The 17,503-nt window shown below is 34.5% G+C and overlaps 1 protein-coding gene across 1 annotated transcript in view; it reads left to right on the top strand.

Moving 5' to 3' along the window:
* Window positions 1-16,592, top strand: part of ABCB1 (ATP binding cassette subfamily B member 1) — a 48,240-nt gene extending 31,648 nt beyond the window's left edge. Inside the window, exons 17-29 of the mRNA XM_058020327.1 lie at window positions 452-694; window positions 1,453-1,599; window positions 1,924-2,028; window positions 3,261-3,338; window positions 4,739-4,822; window positions 5,894-6,097; window positions 7,969-8,069; window positions 9,048-9,188; window positions 10,308-10,464; window positions 10,772-10,969; window positions 12,653-12,859; window positions 13,784-13,930; window positions 15,313-16,592. Coding sequence (XP_057876310.1) covers window positions 452-694; window positions 1,453-1,599; window positions 1,924-2,028; window positions 3,261-3,338; window positions 4,739-4,822; window positions 5,894-6,097; window positions 7,969-8,069; window positions 9,048-9,188; window positions 10,308-10,464; window positions 10,772-10,969; window positions 12,653-12,859; window positions 13,784-13,930; window positions 15,313-15,507 — 2,007 coding nt within the window. The 3' untranslated portion in view covers window positions 15,508-16,592. The remainder of the gene's footprint in view (window positions 1-451; window positions 695-1,452; window positions 1,600-1,923; window positions 2,029-3,260; window positions 3,339-4,738; window positions 4,823-5,893; window positions 6,098-7,968; window positions 8,070-9,047; window positions 9,189-10,307; window positions 10,465-10,771; window positions 10,970-12,652; window positions 12,860-13,783; window positions 13,931-15,312) is intronic.
* Window positions 16,593-17,503: the final 911 nt, after the last annotated feature.

The raw sequence follows: 17,503 nt of genomic DNA, 5'->3' as shown, positions 1-17,503 counted from the left end.
AACTTGTTTCCTCCTGAACTTCCTTATTCCATTTAAAGTCAAGAATTGTTTAGTGTGTTTTCCAGTAAAGACAGTAATGTTTTATCACTTCATAAATAAACTGTATATTCCCCAAGAATTAATTCTAAATGATCCCAAGGGGAGTGCAAAGGGCTTACTCTCAATTTAAATTTTTTTGTTTAATTTATTAAAAAATAGAGTGGCTACTCTCTGTCTTCTACTTACTATAAGAATTTTCATGAGATGCAAAACTCATATATGACTAAAGCTCTGAAAATAGAGCTCTAGTAATTATACAGATTTTCATACCTCCTTAAGGCATTATATGTTGTTCCCCAATATCTCTTTCAACTGAAACAAAGTTACTTTTACTTTGACTACCTCATAATTTTGAAAGATTGAAGTAATATGTGCATGTTTAATCTTAGCATCATGCTCTTCCCACTTTTAGTCAATAGAAACTGAAGTTCCATCATCAGAAAATTATGAGTATGTACTTGCATCATCAGAAAATTATGAGAATGTACTTCCATCATCAGAAAATTATGAGAATTTACACAGTGTCAAAAGCAGTGAATCTGGACCAGACTCTGAAGAATCCTTAACCAGAGGATTGAGAAGACGATCAACTCGGAGAAGCATGAAAAAGCCAAGAGAGCAAAATGATAGTCCTGATGAGGAAAAATCTTCACCTGTAAGTATCTTTGCTGAGCTGTTAGTAAACTTAATTCCTCTAAACAAAGTTTGTTAAATTCATTCTCCTGCAGAAAAAAGGTACAAAAAGACATAAGAATTTAAAATACTAAATAGCCTTTGACTGATAATATTCATTACTTTCTTTTCTACTTTCACCAAAAATGATAATAGAAATAAAATGGCAATATAACAAAGATGATGAATTTGTTATTGAAAGTAAGTTTCCCTTAAAAGAAACATACTTACATATATTTATGTACCATATTAACATAAGCTATACAGGTTAAATATTCATTTTTGGATAAGAAACAAAATATTTAGCCCAACATAACAACTTACAACAAAAATTGCAACCCCGTCCCCAAATATTATTACATTCATATTTACAACAACTGTTTTACTGTTATTAATTGCTTCATGAACAATTACTTGAATTAATCAAGCCATGGATTACTCACTATAATATGCCCAGAATAAATAGTTCAGTCATCACTGACCAATACCAAAGTATTCAGCAACAAAAATTACATGGATAAACTAATATAAAAAGAAAAGTGCTATAAATATCGTGTACAGATCTCCCTCGTGTTAGAACAAAAAAAAAAGTACAATCATTTATTCATGTTATTAAAAATTATACAGTTTTGCTCCCCCTGAATAGATTCTGGGAATAGGAAATTGATTATTAATCTCTCCTTTTCTCTGTATTTTGCCAAATACATTGATGTTTGTCCTAATGCAATTCACGTTTTTTAGGCTGAAGAACTACCTCCAGCTTCATTTCTAAAAATTATGAAGTTGAATAAAACTGAATGGCCATACTTTGTAGTTGGACTCTTGTGTGCAATTATCAATGGAGCTTTACAACCTGCATTTTCAGTCATATTTTCTGAAATTATTGGGGTAAGTTGGAATAAAATAAGCAAAAAAATAAGCAAAAAAAAAAAAAAAGCAATATCTATTTTAAATAAAATTAACTTTAAACAATCACTAAAGCTGAAGAGTGGATTAAGCATTCTTGCAAAAATCTGAAAAATTTTATGACACAAAATGCTAAAAATCTTACTACAACCTGACATATGCTTGTTATACATTAAATATTATGTAATATATGATCAAATTTCATATGAATGCAATTGACTACCAAAAAAAGTTACTGAGAAAGATGAGAGTATTTTAAATTGTTAGCTAATTTTATAAAACTTTCTTTCAAATTTTATATTATAGATTTTTACAGAGACTGACCGTGAATTGTTAAGAAAACAGAGCAACTTATATTCACTGCTGTTTTTAGTGCTTGGAATCATTTCCTTTTTTACTTTCTTCTTTCAGGTATGTTTTAATATTTTAACCTTATTTTAATTGTTCATCATGTTTTACAAATCTGAAATATACTAAAAATTTGCATCTTCATAACATGTCTCCAACTCAAACCAGAACCTGTATTTATGGTTCTAGATATGTCTTGTGCTGAAACTTTTTTGACCTAGAGCTGCTTGAGTTTAAGAGTGTTTTGAATCTATTCAGACCTCTTCACTTTAGAAATTCCCATCTTGTTCATCAGTCAGACACTTCTCAGCACGAAACTCTGGATTTTCTCACTCATTTTCCATTGTCAGCTAACAAGCAACCTCTCCAGTCCTCACATTCTACCACCCTCCTCTCACCTCAAGCCCTCCTATTTGAATCTGTTAGTAGTTGAAAATCTATCCATCTCCTGCCTTTGTTCTCCAATTTGTTACTTCCCTAACCCTTGTCCAAGGGAACATCCTATATTTCTCCTTGGGAGACTCCCAGGCCCAGTTTGTCAGGTAACACTCATCACACTGATATTCACTTTCTCCTGCTGAAATACTAAGGGTTGAACCTGACACAGCAGTGCCACTTAAAAAGAAAAAAAGGTCATAATCATAGTAAATATTTTCATATATAGTCCATTTTATAATTTAGGAGTATATTGATGTATTTTTATCTGTTAAGTGAGCCCACAGAGTGAAATAATACTGTGCTTGGAACAGCAGCATAAACAGCCTCTTGCAGAAACCTGGTTTGTTTGTGGAATTGTCTCATTGCACAAGCAAAAAGGGCCTTGAGTATGGAAGGCTGAGTAGTACAGGGCTGTGATAGGTTTGCTCAGTTTAGAAATGTTCAGGTAATGTTTTTAAATTTGACTGTTGCATTTGACTGAACCCAGGTTGCCTTAAAAAGCCTTTAATCTAAAATGAATGACCTAAATGTTGCTTGTTAAAATCTGACTTACATTGACTCAGACAAATGAAGTCAAAGGGTTGATTGGTAACCTTCTCCTTAAAGCATGCTGGTGAAGCAGTGCTGGGAAATATTGCTATGCTCCCTATATTTTCTTTTCATTAAGAGTATTTGAATATAAGTACCGTGAACCTACTAGAATTTATGTTTATTAAACTGGTTTTACATTTGCTTTCTGCAAACAGGACAGCAATATTTTTTACTTTGACATTATAGAGGCAATTTGTCTAAAATATGTATTGAATAAACACAAACAGTGTAATACTATACTAAGCATTGTACTTTCTCTCAAACAGGGTTTTGCATTTGGCAAAGCTGGAGAAATTCTTACAATGAGGCTTCGATTCATGGCATTTAAAGCAATGCTTAGACAGGTAAAGATAATAAATATTTTAATTTCCAGTGTTTTAAAAAGAATTTATGGTATTGGTATAAAATAACTGGATTCTACACCACTGTATCATACAGAGAAGATTGTTTAAATCAGACTAGAAACCAATTTGATTAATTACATGTGGTTATGCAAAGTGTCCTTAGAGGGAGAGTCTTAAATCAGTACAAGAGCTTTTTATGTGCTCCTTGCACAGACTTAGTTTTACAGCCAAGTTACAAGGGCCTGACAAGTTGATGTGCACCAGCAGTTTCCCATTACCTGTTCATTTGCCTGCTTTGCTTTCTTTGGGCCCTCTCTCCCCTAAAGAAATGCAACACAACTTACACTGTAACTCTTACTTCAAATGTCTGATTTGAATTGTGATATGTACAGATACGTGGTTTTATATATTTATTTGAAATCTCCATACAAGCCCCCAAATCTCTAGTTGTTGCTTGTTAATGCAACATTAAGATTGCGTATTGAAAAGTAAAGCCACTTTCAGAGAGTTAAAATATAAATAGAATATAATGTTGTTAATTCTAAATTGGCTTAATTGTGCATGATTTCAGGATCAGTATTTTAGATTTTGAAATACAAAATATGATAGTTATGGAATTTTAAGTCTTGCACATAAAGCTACATGTAGACATAGAATTTGATTCATGTGAACATGACTATTTTCAATGTGACAGAAAACTGTTGTAGTCTGAAAAATCATGATTTATAGATCAGCCATACTAAAAATCTAATGAAAAGGCAATCTTACAATTGAGTCTTGAGGTCACAAAGGCCTGTAATGCATTACCAGGACTTCATTCAATGCATACTACACCTGATAGTTTAAATCAGATATTTGGTGAATAAATCATAAACTGTGTACCCCATCCAAACAATTAACTTTGATCAGGTAGATAGAACAAGTTGATTTTTCCTTTGGTTGGGTTTGGGTTTGTTTTGGTTTTGTTGTTGTTGTTGGTTTGTTGGTGTCTCATAGCTTAAAAATAAGCCTCTTCAATATGGGAAGAAACAAAGCAAGGAATATTTAGTTTGTAACCTGAAAATGCTTTACATTTAACCCCTCCGCAAACAGCTTTGCACCCATGAGGGAGTGAGACCAGCGTCCTCTCCTCCCAGCAGGTTCAGTGAAGGAGCAGCAGTGAGGGAGGGTAAATTTTACTTTTGGAATCTCTCAGCTGCTCCCCTTCCTTCTCAGCAGTGACAATGAATACATCAATGATTCACGAGATTTCACTTCTTTCTAAATATATTCAATGTGCAGTGATGGAATTAAACTTATTTAAATATGTAGAACTGAGGCACTGCCACTTACCAGATTTACTTAGCAGTTTATTTGAAATGTCCAAAATCTGGTCTTAAAAATAATTTTTCTTATTGTAGGATATGGCCTGGTTTGATAATCCTAAAAATAGCACTGGAGCATTAACAACAAGACTTGCTAATGATGCCTCTCAAGTGAAAGGAGTAAGTAAAATTTTGTGTTAGAAGTTTTCCTGTTTGGTTTAGCATGTAATGAAATTGCAGCTTGGTTTTGACTAGCTGGATACCAGTCTTGATTTTGAAAACTAAAATATACTATAAAATAATTTTTATATTATTTATTTTATATATAAAATGTACTATTATACCAGCTATTGGTATATATATAATAATTATATATATACCAATAGCTGGTAGAGAATGCACTGATGCACTTTATGAAAATTATGGTAATATATATTTACAGACTAATTTCCAAATAAATTTTTCTAAAAAAAAATCTATTTTGCTGTATTGTGATCTTTATTATTAAATGAATCTATTGGGAATCTCCTACCTTAGAAGTCTTTTTAAAGAGGTCTTATTCACTTAAAGACATGCAAATAAATTTATTCAGTTTAGAATCTCCTGCTACTTTTTGGTTGTACAGATTTCTTATTAAAAACAAAATGAACTTCCAGCAATTGACTTTCATTTCTCAGTTACCTTATGGAGATTCTTTATAAGTAAATTCTGTGCTTTCAGGGTTATGTAATATCAAGCTAAAGTACACTGAATGTAATCATTTGTGTATGCTTAAGTAAATTTTTACTGCTACATGAAGTTATATGCTTGGGGTTTTTTCTAAACTGAAGGATTCTGAAGCATCTTTGGCTTTATTTCAATAGGGAAAGTTAAATATTTAATTTTCTTTCTTATTGGACTCTGTGTGATGACTTGTAAAGCTAGCTCTGTGATCTAAAAAATTTGACAGATTTTAATGTTTAGATGTAAATGTGAGTATGTGAGGAGGGTAAAGTTTGTTCAGTTTCAAGAGCAGAATTTAGAAATTGCAGAGTAAATTGAGGTAATCATAATATGGGGAAAGAAGATATAACTATGATCTAGATAACTTTTTACAAGAGCATTTAAAAACCTGCCATTTTGAAAAATAACAAAACTGAGTTAAGACTTTCTAAGCAGTGCTTTGAGAATCAGGAATTTTATGGGTGAAAATGCTTTTCTTATTTAAAATACAGTTATGTTGGTAAGAAATGCCTTTTGTTCTTTGTCCAGGCAACTGGTGTCAGACTAGCATTAATTGCACAAAACATAGCCAACCTGGGGACTGGAATTGTTATATCTTTGGTTTATGGCTGGCAGCTGACCCTGCTGCTTTTAGCTGTTGTGCCCATCATTGCAGTGGCAGGAATGATTGAAATGAAGATGTTGGCGGGGCACGCTAAGAAAGATAAACGAGAGCTGGAAGCTGCAGGAAAGGTGGGTCAAGAGAAATGAATCTGTTTCTGTATAATGTATGCAGTCATATTTACCAAAGCATTGTTAATGGATGGATGACTTCTGAGCCCAGAACATTTCACAATAGGCAAGCTCCAAAGACAGCCAGGTACACAGCCAGGTACACTAGCAGACCTACAGAGCATCACACCTCTTCAATAACAATTGAAGACTTATGGTATTAACCAATTAATATTTTTGTAGTTAAATGTTGGAATGTGCTAAAGACAATTCAGGCATATTCTCTTCTCATTCCTTTTCTAGACATCTTTGTTTTCCTTATTTTGCAACCACTCTCGTTTTGGCTTTTTTTTTTTTTTCCCATCATCCCTTTTTGGCATGCCATCTATCTTATGTTTATTACACTGCTTTTTTTTTTTCTCTCTCCTTCTTCATCTTATTAATGTTTGCAGTGATAATATGTATATATCCACTGGTTTCTGTTTGCCATTCCTTTGTTTCTTGAGTGGAAGAGAAAGATGAGAAAAGAAAAGCAAGAAGGCTAGACTCTTGTTTAACAAATTAAAAGAAGGCATTTAATGTCACTTCATTCCAAAAATCCTTTTGGAACAGAACAACTATTTCATCACTTTCCAGATGTTGCTTTCTTCAAGGTAAAGCTTTTCTAAAATCTCTTCTTATGTCCTACTCTTTTGAAAAGTTGCTGAAAAGAAAATCCTTTATCTAAGGTCATGCAATTCCATTCCTTTCCTTTCAACTGCGTACATTTCTTCTGCTTCTCTCTGAGGGATGAGCATTTATTTTGTTTGGTTGTAAGATGTGATAGAAAATAGTTGACAATTTTTAGAATAAGCACTAAAGACTTTCTTAATGCAGCATATTGTGAATAATTAGCACAGGTGTTACAAATATTTATGATTTCTTTTTTCAAAACTGAAAAAAAAAAATTCTTTTCATAGTAATGTTAGTTTTCCTTCTCAAGGCCACCTAAGCAAGCACTGGACTACAGGCATTTTATTTAATTCTCATTTTTTAAAAAATATGCGAGTTTTTTTGGTAAAAATAATGTTCCCCCTGCAAAATTCACTTTCTGCAAGGAGTTGCTGAGCTTAGGTTACTAAAAAACCTTACTTTATGGTCTTAATTAAACTAAAATTACATTAAATGTATACCATAGCAAAATGCATTGAAGACTTGAGAGTCTTCTGGAGAATCATCAAGTTTGAAAGGGACCTTCTAGGTCATCAAGTCCAACCATCAAGGCAGCACCACCATAGTGACCCCTAAAGCAAATCCCCAAGTGCCACCTCCATCTCTTGAGCACTTGCAGAGACAGTGACTCCACCACCTACCTGGCAAATCTATTTGAATGCCTCACCAACCTAACAGTGATTTTTTTTTGTTTTTAATGTCTAATCTGAATCTCCCCTGGAACATTTGTGTATACAAATGACTCAAGTCTAAAGAATCTGCAAGCTAAAAGAAGGTATTCAGGGCAAATATTTACTGCTGAGACTTCAAGCTCCAAGGCACCTAAATAACCTGGGCGTTTTGATTGTAGCCCAAACTCTGCAGACTGGAAGTTGAATGCCAATATGCCATTTTTCATGTTGAGTATCTTCTCTATATTTGTTATTGCTGTCTAATGGTTTTTCACCATTTTTTTGTAGGACATTAAAGAGGTCTTATCAGAAAATTCTGAGCATTGTAAGAAAATCTCATTCCTAAAAAGAAAAATGTAAAATGCTTATTTCTATATTAACAGTCTATGATTTTAACAACCAGTATAAAATATAAAATTGTATTCCAACAGAATCTTCTATTAATTTAGAATAAGGAATTGCAGCATACTACATTTTTGATTTCAAAAACCATTTGCTTTTCCATTGTAGATTGCTACAGAAGCAATAGAAAATATTAGAACTGTTGTTAGCTTGACCCGAGAAAGAAAATTTGAGTTGATGTATGGAGAACATCTGATTGTGCCATACAGGTATAATAAAATAACTAAGCTAAAAAATGTCTGTAATTAATTGCAAACATTTACTTCCACAATAATAGATTTTTTTAATATTGTGTATGATTTGATGTATAATTTAATTATCTCAGAATTAATGTCAATATTTTGCATATTTGTATTGACAAATGTAACCATCACCAGTCAACATTTTAAAAAATTTTATTTAATTAATTTTCTGTTATAATATTGGTATCTTCTATTAAAATGTTACTTGATTTGGAAAAATGTTGGTTTTAAGTGAGCTTTCAAAGTGGTCTAATCTAAATTTCCACCTGATTTGTTGGGTATTTAATTAAAACTATTTTAATGGAAATTGAATATTACATTAGGCCACTTTTTAAAGTGTTAGTAAGATTGAAAACATTTGAATAATTACTTGCTGGTTTGGGGCTGAAAATAAATTAATATAAGTCTGTTTGGACTAAATCAAAATTTAAAAGTCTTAAAGTAAAAAACTAAATAGATCCTATGAATTTAAGTTTTATTTGTTCCAGACTGTGCTGTTTCCTTTTTGGACATCTATGAGAAAAGTAAAGAAAATGAAAGTATATGTACACAGATATAATGGGAAAGAAGCAGGGTGCCACTAACACATCTACCATAATAAATGAGTGGTTAGAGCACAGTGCAGGACATAAAAGATATTACTTAGCTTTTTTCCCAGGCTGCTGGCTTTTGAGTTCATATCTCGTGATTTGCAGAACAATTTCTAACCATTCCCAGGGTTGGCATTGGTGGGATAGCTCCAAGACTTTCATCTTTCTGTTGTTCTAGTATAAATAAGAACTTATTGCCCTACGAGAGAGAAGTGTTTTTAGTTAATGTTTCGGTGTATGTAAACTTTACATTCATAACAGTATCAATGGAAGTTAATTGTTTAATTGTTTTTTGTGTACTAGGATGTCAGTATGACTGCACACTTTGATGAAAATATGCATTTTTTCTGTACAGAAATTCTGTGAAGAAAGCACATATATTTGGCTTTTGTTTTGCCCTTTCACAAGCAATGATGTTCTTTACCTATGCTGGCTGTTTCCGGTTTGGTGCCTACCTAGTGGTAAATGATCTCATGGAGTTTAAAAGTGTATTTTTGTAAGTATCTTTCTTACAATCCCTTTTCTATCTGTTCAGAAAAATTATTTAAGAGCAACAGTTCAATACATGGGCTATGGAAACAAGTATGATAGACTGAGATTCTACCAGTGTGGGTATCAGTGACCTGAATACCCAAGAAAGTCAACCATACTGATTTTTTGTTGCCAACCTAATTAAAGATAGTTAACACAGCTCATTTTGACCAGAAGATATTAGAAAGTGTCTGCATTCCATCTACTAGCTGAACATCTCTAGCCAGCTGAGTGAATTTTTGGATAGATTTGAAAGGGAGGGTTTGAGCAAAAACCATGTGAGCCCTTCTATGTGGTTCAAACAGAGAATAAAACAGATCACTTCATGTAGCTCTGAAGAAAAAAGACAAAGTTAATAAAAATGAATCTTTTTTACTTTGCCTTAAAACAGGCTAAGAGGTTTCATGTGCCAAATAGCTGTTCTTGGTGATGATTTATTTTCTATGGTGTGTGGCAGTAAGTAATAGCTGAAGACAACAGGTTTTTAAACTATTCTAATGTAGCCTATAAATTACATAAAATTACATAAAATGACATAAAAGTCATCAAAAACTAATAAAAGCATAGTTTTCAACCTTTATCAGTGTTGTAAATCCTGCAATTTTTTCCAGCAGAGATGCGGTAGAAAATTAAATCTTTATTGTCACCTTGTTACAAGCTTGATTTCTTATTTTCATTGGTGCCTTCAAAAGTGATCACTAACTCCCAAAGGTTGTTAAACCCTAGAGAGGAAACCACAGTGAGGATGGAACAGCATTAGAGTAACAATGATGCCATCCATTGATCCCTTTCTTCACAGCCCCAGCTGAGACTTAATATACTAACTAGAATAAAAGAAACTAAAGAAGTTACTGCTAATATGTAATGAAAACAGTGAATTTGGAATGCAGGCATGTTTATCTCATTTAATAAAAAAAGATAAAAAGAAATTTCTGGAGCTAAATTAATAATTAAAGCAATAATAGTTGATTACTACTTCATTCTTTCTAAATTTAGCCCTCTTTTTTCTCTGAGTAAAAGTTGACTGCAGCCACATTTCCATTGTTCTTTTCTTCATGATATTTTTTCCCTGATTTCTTTATAGAGTGTTTTCAGCTGTTGTATTTGGTGCAATGGCACTAGGACAAACCAGTTCTTTTGCTCCAGACTACGCCAAAGCCAAGATATCAGCAGCCCACTTGTTTCAGCTGTTTGAAAGAGTGCCCTCAATAGACAGTTACAGTGAGGAAGGAGACAAGCCTGTGAGTAAGCCATGAGTTCTGGGTGATACTATTTACTGGTGATATGGACATCCCTCTCCTCACTTTCTTCAAACTGATTCTTCCTCTCCTTCTGATTACATCCTTATCACAATGCATCTTCGACTCTATCTGAGAAAAACATGGACCAAGTTCCCTATTTTCAGTCCAGCTTTTGCACATAGAGTCAAAAGGGTATTTGTTTTGAAAATCTCTATTGACTTCTGGAGGATGGGGATACTTCTGCAATTCTAATCATCTGTGAAATTGTCTTAAAAAAGATGTAACGGTGATAATATTTTCATTATAGGAAACATTTGAGGGAAACATAACAATCAAAGATGTGGCATTTAACTACCCAAACCGACCAGAGGTCAAAATCCTTCAAGGGTTGAATCTAAAAGTAGAAAAGGGACAAACTCTGGCTCTTGTTGGCAGTAGTGGCTGTGGAAAGAGCACTGTTGTTCAGCTGCTGGAGAGATTTTATGACCCACTCGATGGAGAAATGGTAAGTTTTTTTGCAAGAACATGTCAACAGGTTAAGTTAGGGTGTTCTTCATTGGTTTTCTGTGATTTTGTAAGTACAACAGGTATTTCTAGTTTTATTTTTAAGTGACTCATTGGGTCTCCTTAATTAAACTAGATGTATGTAAGTCCCAGTTTCCCACATCACAATTACTGATCCGCAGTCTCATTATGGCTTTAAATTCAGGACAAATTTCTTGAGGTTTTTATAATAAGAACAGTTTAAAAACTAATAAATATATGTATCTACTTCTGTATGATCTAGTAATAGAATTTTCCATCTATGTTCTTTCAAAAAAAAGGTGAACATTGACAAAAGTATTTTTTTCATTATTTTTTCCTTGTCAGGAACATCTTTAAGAGTATGCCTGCTTATTAAGTGATAGGTTGTAAATACTTTCAGTAATATTGGTTTAAAATGTAGGGTTTCCTATACTATTCATTTAGCAACTTTACAATTTTTTTCACATAGTGGTACTGTTAATTACTGTTGCTCTTTGGTATAAATGTGCTCAGAGGGTTTAGAAGAATTTCAGAACTTGTATCTGCAGAGATACTCACAAAGCATAAAACTATAATTAAATGAAGCCTAGATACAATGGAAAAGATTTTTTTGAGGTTAAAAGTGCCCAAAAAGGTTCAATGTAGCAAAGCGATGTGTAGAAAGAGGCAGCATAGGTGCCTCAAAAGTGTGTTGAACAAAATGCAACTTCCTTCCCAGTGTTTCTGACCTTGTGTCCATGAAAAACCAACAACAGTTTACCGAAAGGTAAAGCACAGACCTTTGCCATAGAAACCACAAAAGTGTTGGACTAATTCTCAAGCTGAGTTGTACTGTGAACTGAGTGAAAGGGGTTTAGCTTAGAGCAGAAACTGTCAGAACAGCTGTTCACAAAAGTTCCCTCATTTTGAGTCAGGTTTATTATAACACCTTTTCCATTGAAGAAAAAGATACATTAGCTGAAAATTGACTGTTCTAGCACCAGCTGTGGAGTTCATAGAATAATCTCCTCCAACAGCCATGCTCTGAAGGGGGCAATTCTTCATAGCAACCACCCAGCTGATCATGTTACCCAGCACAGAGCCCAAGTGCTGCACTGGGTCACTCTAGCGGAGATTTAACACCCTTTTTAATGTCCTGGTTTATTTGTGTCCAAGGCAACTGTGTAGTTATGAAGCTGATACATTAAAAAAAAAATTTAAATTCTATATTTATTTAATAAAAAATGATAGCAATTCAGCAGGCATATTTAGCAGAAGTATGAGAGAGTTGCCAATAAAGAAAACTGGCTGCAAATGACATCTTAAGGAAGTAAATTTCTTCTTTATAGATGCAAAATAGAGGAAAATTTTCCTGCTGAAGAAACAATTGAAAGAACTTTCAAAGTTCTTTGAAGTTGCTTCAGCGTATCCTATCTTCCACTGTCTTCAAAATCCTAATTAAATATTGAAGTCAAGAAAAGGACTGAGGCAGCATTCACTTCTATTAATTAGAAAATTTTGGAACATAGACAAGAAGGAGGGGAAGGGATTATGTGGGCTTGCAATTGGTAAGAAAGAGCTAAGGAAAGAGCTGCAATTGCACAACTGCTGTGTGTGAATTTACAGTGAGTCTCAAATTTATATATAGCCACGTGACTAAAATTTAAAATGTTTCCTTTCTCAGTTTTTTGATGGCAAAACTGCAAAGGCTCTGAATATCCAGTGGCTGAGGGCTCAGATTGGTATTGTCTCACAAGAGCCAATCCTGTTTGACTTCACTATTGCTGAAAACATCGCCTACGGAGATAACAGCCGGCAGGTGTCCTTCGAGGAAATTGTCAGTGCAGCAAAACAAGCCAATATCCATTCCTTTATTGAATCGCTGCCAGATGTAAGTTATCCCCTTTCTTTCCTTCTCAGAACTGGATGTGAACTTAAGTGGCAGGGGAAAACTCTCTGGTCATAATTAGCTGGGGTACAATAATTCTCTGAGATGAAAATACATCTGAAATATTTTTAAAAATATTTTCCTTACTTAATTCTGTTTAGCATATTTATTTTCACTCTGGGAAATTCCATTGTCAGATGGAGAGTGGAACTTTTAAGATCTCAGGGAAGAAGACACACAATTATAACTAACTGAGAGCTGCTACTAAGGGGTGGGGGTTTTAAAGTTGAACATTTTTTTAAAGCTCCTGTCTTTCTCAAGTATATGTAAAAGACTCTGCTAGACTGATGAGTTTATACTTTCTTCCAGTTATACCTAGCCAGAATTTGAATTTCAAGTATTCCTGTCGTCTGAAAATTACTAAGAATTTTTTGCCTATATGCATGAGACAAACACATAATACTATAAGACTGAGCCTCTTGGGTCAGATGAAAGGTCTGCCATGCACAAAATCTTGTCCCTATGCAGTGAGCAGGAAGATGTAATTACAAGTATTGAGAAAGGCTAAAAATTTAATCACATTTCCCCTAAATACTCATCTCACTTTGAATGATTTTTCAGAGTTTGAACCCCAGTTTTGTCACAGACTTTCACTGACATTTGGTGTAGTGTTGTCTGATTGAGAATAACATTGTCTTTCTAACCTCAGAGTGGCTTGTTGCTTTGAATTCATTAAACACTTGATGTTATAAAGTCTACCAGTAAAAGATCAATAGATCCGTGACAGATAGAAATTCTGGTCTAGAATTTCAAAGCTACTGGTGTGGAATATTCAGATTATGGGAGGCTGGTGTCAGAGTTGGTGTGCTCCAGTATACCTCCAAACAGATTTTCACTCACAGCCTGAATTTAATCTGTTTTTTACAGAAATACAATACCCGTGTAGGGGACAAGGGGACGCAGCTTTCTGGTGGCCAGAAGCAGCGGATCGCTATTGCCCGGGCTCTCGTGCGCAGGCCCCAGATTCTGCTTCTGGATGAAGCTACTTCTGCCTTGGACACAGAAAGTGAAAAGGTAACTTAAGTCCCAGCCAGGGATCTGGAATCTAAACTTTTTTTTTGGATTATGATTACTGTTTTTACTCCCACAGTTTAAAACCAAAAGCTGGAAATATGGCGTCTTATGCAAATTACATATTTAGGCAAATAATAGGCAAATATAAATGTCTTACCCCTCCTTGGGGGAAAGAAAGTATTTTTTACATCTGTATGACAGTAGGCAGATTGAAGTAGCTATGAAGAATGCATTCCTTAGCCTAGAAGTCTTCAGGCTTCAGCTGAGAAAGTGCTATCAAAATTGACGCACAAACTACAGAAACCAAAAGGATTGAGGATGGTGCCAGAGAACATTGGGGGTTTTTTTTCTGTGAAACTGTGATATGTGGCTTTCTTAAGTTTTCTTCCTTTGCCCATTGCTCTCTGGTCCTTGCTACATGTTCATGGCTAAAATGAAAATTTTAGGTAAAAATTGCTAAAACATTTACTTTTTTTTTAAGGCCAAAACTGTAATCTTGATACTACAGAAGTACAATCCAGCTGAAGAAAATGAACAGAGTCTACAAAAATACTTACTATTAATGAGGCAAATATTATATAATATATTATAATCTGGAAAGTTAAGATTTCTACTAAATTTTGATCAATTATAGACATGAAAAATGAGATTTAAGGGAAAAATGCCATTAAATAATTCCATGATTTATTGTTTTCTTGATTATATGCCAGTTAGGTATTTAAATTTAACCTCTTACTTTATTCTGCATTAATAAGCATAAGGAGTAAATACAAGAAAGCACACATTGTTTTTAATATCTTCTGCCAGTGATAGCTTTAAGAAAATGTGATTCATGAGACTCTCTGTGAAATCATGAGAACTAGTATGATAGCAGCTGGCCCAAAAATATAGACTTCCATATATAATTAATCAGTCATGAAAGGAAGCTGTGGAGGTCCCCAATTAAACCTCTTTTTCCCACAAAGGCCAATACTGAACTCAAACTTAGATGACTTTATGCTGTGTCTGGTAGGGTACTTGAAAATCTCAAGGAGATTCAGTAGAGATGTTTTTGTCCCTGTTCCAGTGCTTAATTATCCTTGCAGTGAATCCTTTTTATATCCAGTCAGAAGATCTCCTACAATTTACAACCATTTTCTCTTTTTCTCCCGCCATGCATCTCAGTAATGAGCCTGGTTCCTTCTAATTCTCTTAACTATCACAGCATTATCCACTCTAACAGTCTGGACTCTGCCAAGACACAGGCTAACTCTAAATCAAGAAGCTTGAGCAACATATATTCCCTTTCCTTCACTGCCATGTTCAAGCTTACAGATGGCAGTGGAGGTGTATGTCCTGGCAGCTGCCAGAAGAGCTCAGCTCCTGGTTTGTTCCTTGTGCAGATTGTCCAGGAGGCGCTGGATAAAGCTCGGGAAGGTCGCACGTGCATCGTGATCGCGCACCGCCTCTCCACCATCCAGAACGCCGACACCATCGCCGTCATCCAGAACGGCAGGGTCATAGAGCAGGGCACCCACCAGCAGCTGCTGGCTGAAAAAGGTGCCTACTACTCCCTGGTCAATGTTCAAAGTGGGTAATGCAACATCTCACCTCAAGGCAGTATTTATCTCTGAATTGTCACTGTGGCTACTTTTGTCATTGTAATTATTTCAGTATCAACATTCAGTCTTGATACTTTTGGTTTTCTTCATTCCTTTCATACACTATACAAACCCAAGAAATACTAAGTAAATGTGTACCATTTTCTCTAGTTTTCATTATTCAAACCTCTTTTTTATGTGGCCAAAGCAGATGCCCATGGCACTCATGAAAGTAGAAGCATGCTAAGCCAAATGTAATTATTATTAGCTTGCTTTGAACTCTTTCAAAAATCACACTAATTAGGTGCGAGCCACTTGGAAATATTTTCATGCTCATTAAAAACAGTTTTGCTCTTGTCAGAAATAAACCTCAAGCCTTATCCTCGCTGTGCCTGTGTAAGACAGTCAATCCTGGCCTATTAGGCTTGTTACCATGTTGTGAGAATTTGCAGGTCAGCTGAAGCTTGATGCCAGGTGTCTCCTGTTATGATGAGGAGTTTTAGTAAAGGCCTTGAAAATATGGGGACAGGCTGAAAACAAAGGTCCCAGAACTGTAATTACCTTACTGATGGTTAGTTGCTGATCACTGAAGAGTTGCAACCTTAAGAGATGGAAAAAGACTGCTTGAAATGAAACAGAAATTAAACAATAGATAAGGAAAAAACCCAAGGCCATAACTGATGGACGAGACAAGGCATCTGCTACAGCCTGGGAAAGTACTCTCTGCAAGACTCTCAAAGTCCTCGGAGTCAGAGGTCAAGGATTAAGAGGCTCTCTAAACACTGCAATATTTTATACAAGGTGAAAATCCTGGATTTGGACTTGGAGGAGGGGGAAGAAAAGCTTCCTTTTCAGTGCTGACATCCTTGGTTGAAGAGCTCTTGAACCTGAGCACTTTGCACATGACTGAGACTCGCAAGGACTGTAACCATCGGTCCTGAATTCCTGCCAAAGGCTCTGGGATATTGTATATTATTTGCAAATATAGGATAGCTGTTAAGGTAATAACTGCTTCGAACATGTTGGCATTTGCCTCTAAATGCTACTAAACAGTAAAAATGTGTTTTGTTAGTGAGTATTTATGCAGTAAAGTTTTGTTTTTAAGTTTAAAACTGTCTTGATTTATCAATCGTCTGCACTTCCGTCATAGAATTTCTCATTCCCTGAGATTTATACATAAGGTCTGTCATACCCACACCCAGATATTTATTCACACAGAACCAGTCTGTAGCTAGATAGGCCATATCAATTAGGCTCAACCATGGACTAATTACACTCTACAGAATGTTGATTGATGCAGTCTCACTGTATTCCTGTTGAATCACATACCTGTTTTCTTTTGTTTCTGTCTTAGATGGAAAACCAGTTTGACTGGAAAATTTGTTTGTTTCTGTTTATGCATTGCTTGATACAATGGGGTTCTTGTCTGTCAATAAGGATATTACTCTGCATAAAAATGTAAGTTATAGTTGCAACTGTAAGAATGAAATAGGTACTCTTCAACATTATAGTCCGAAGACTCAAGAACAGAGAGTGATTTTTTAAAATTAAATTCTGGATGTTAGTATTTTGTTTTTAAACTAGTATTTTTAATTGTTGATGATACATTTTCTAATTATTGGATTAGGAATGATTGAGTTATTTCACCAACTCATTCAAGCTCTTCATGAAAATCAAGATAACACTATAAATATTTTAGCAGAAACATCCGAAAACCATTTTTTTTAAAATTTTTGCCATATAGTTTAAAATATATTTCAGAAATTCACGTCAAATGCAGAAACTTTCCAAAACAATCTATTTTCCCCATTCTTTTCTTCTACATTTTAAAGAAGTATTTGTTGAGACTTATGAAAAAGTTTGTATAATAATTCCAAATCCACTCTAAGTGCTTGAACAGCTATGCTGCTGCTCACAATTACATCCTTTTCAGAATTCTTTTTCAGAGGACCCTGACAGCCATATTGCTACAATTTAACTACCGTTCAATACC

This window comes from Melospiza georgiana, chromosome 1 (genome assembly GCF_028018845.1).
Source record: "Melospiza georgiana isolate bMelGeo1 chromosome 1, bMelGeo1.pri, whole genome shotgun sequence".
NCBI lineage: Eukaryota > Metazoa > Chordata > Aves > Passeriformes > Passerellidae > Melospiza > Melospiza georgiana.
Note: the sequence above shows the minus strand (reverse complement) of the source record. Positions and strands in the feature narration are given on the sequence as shown.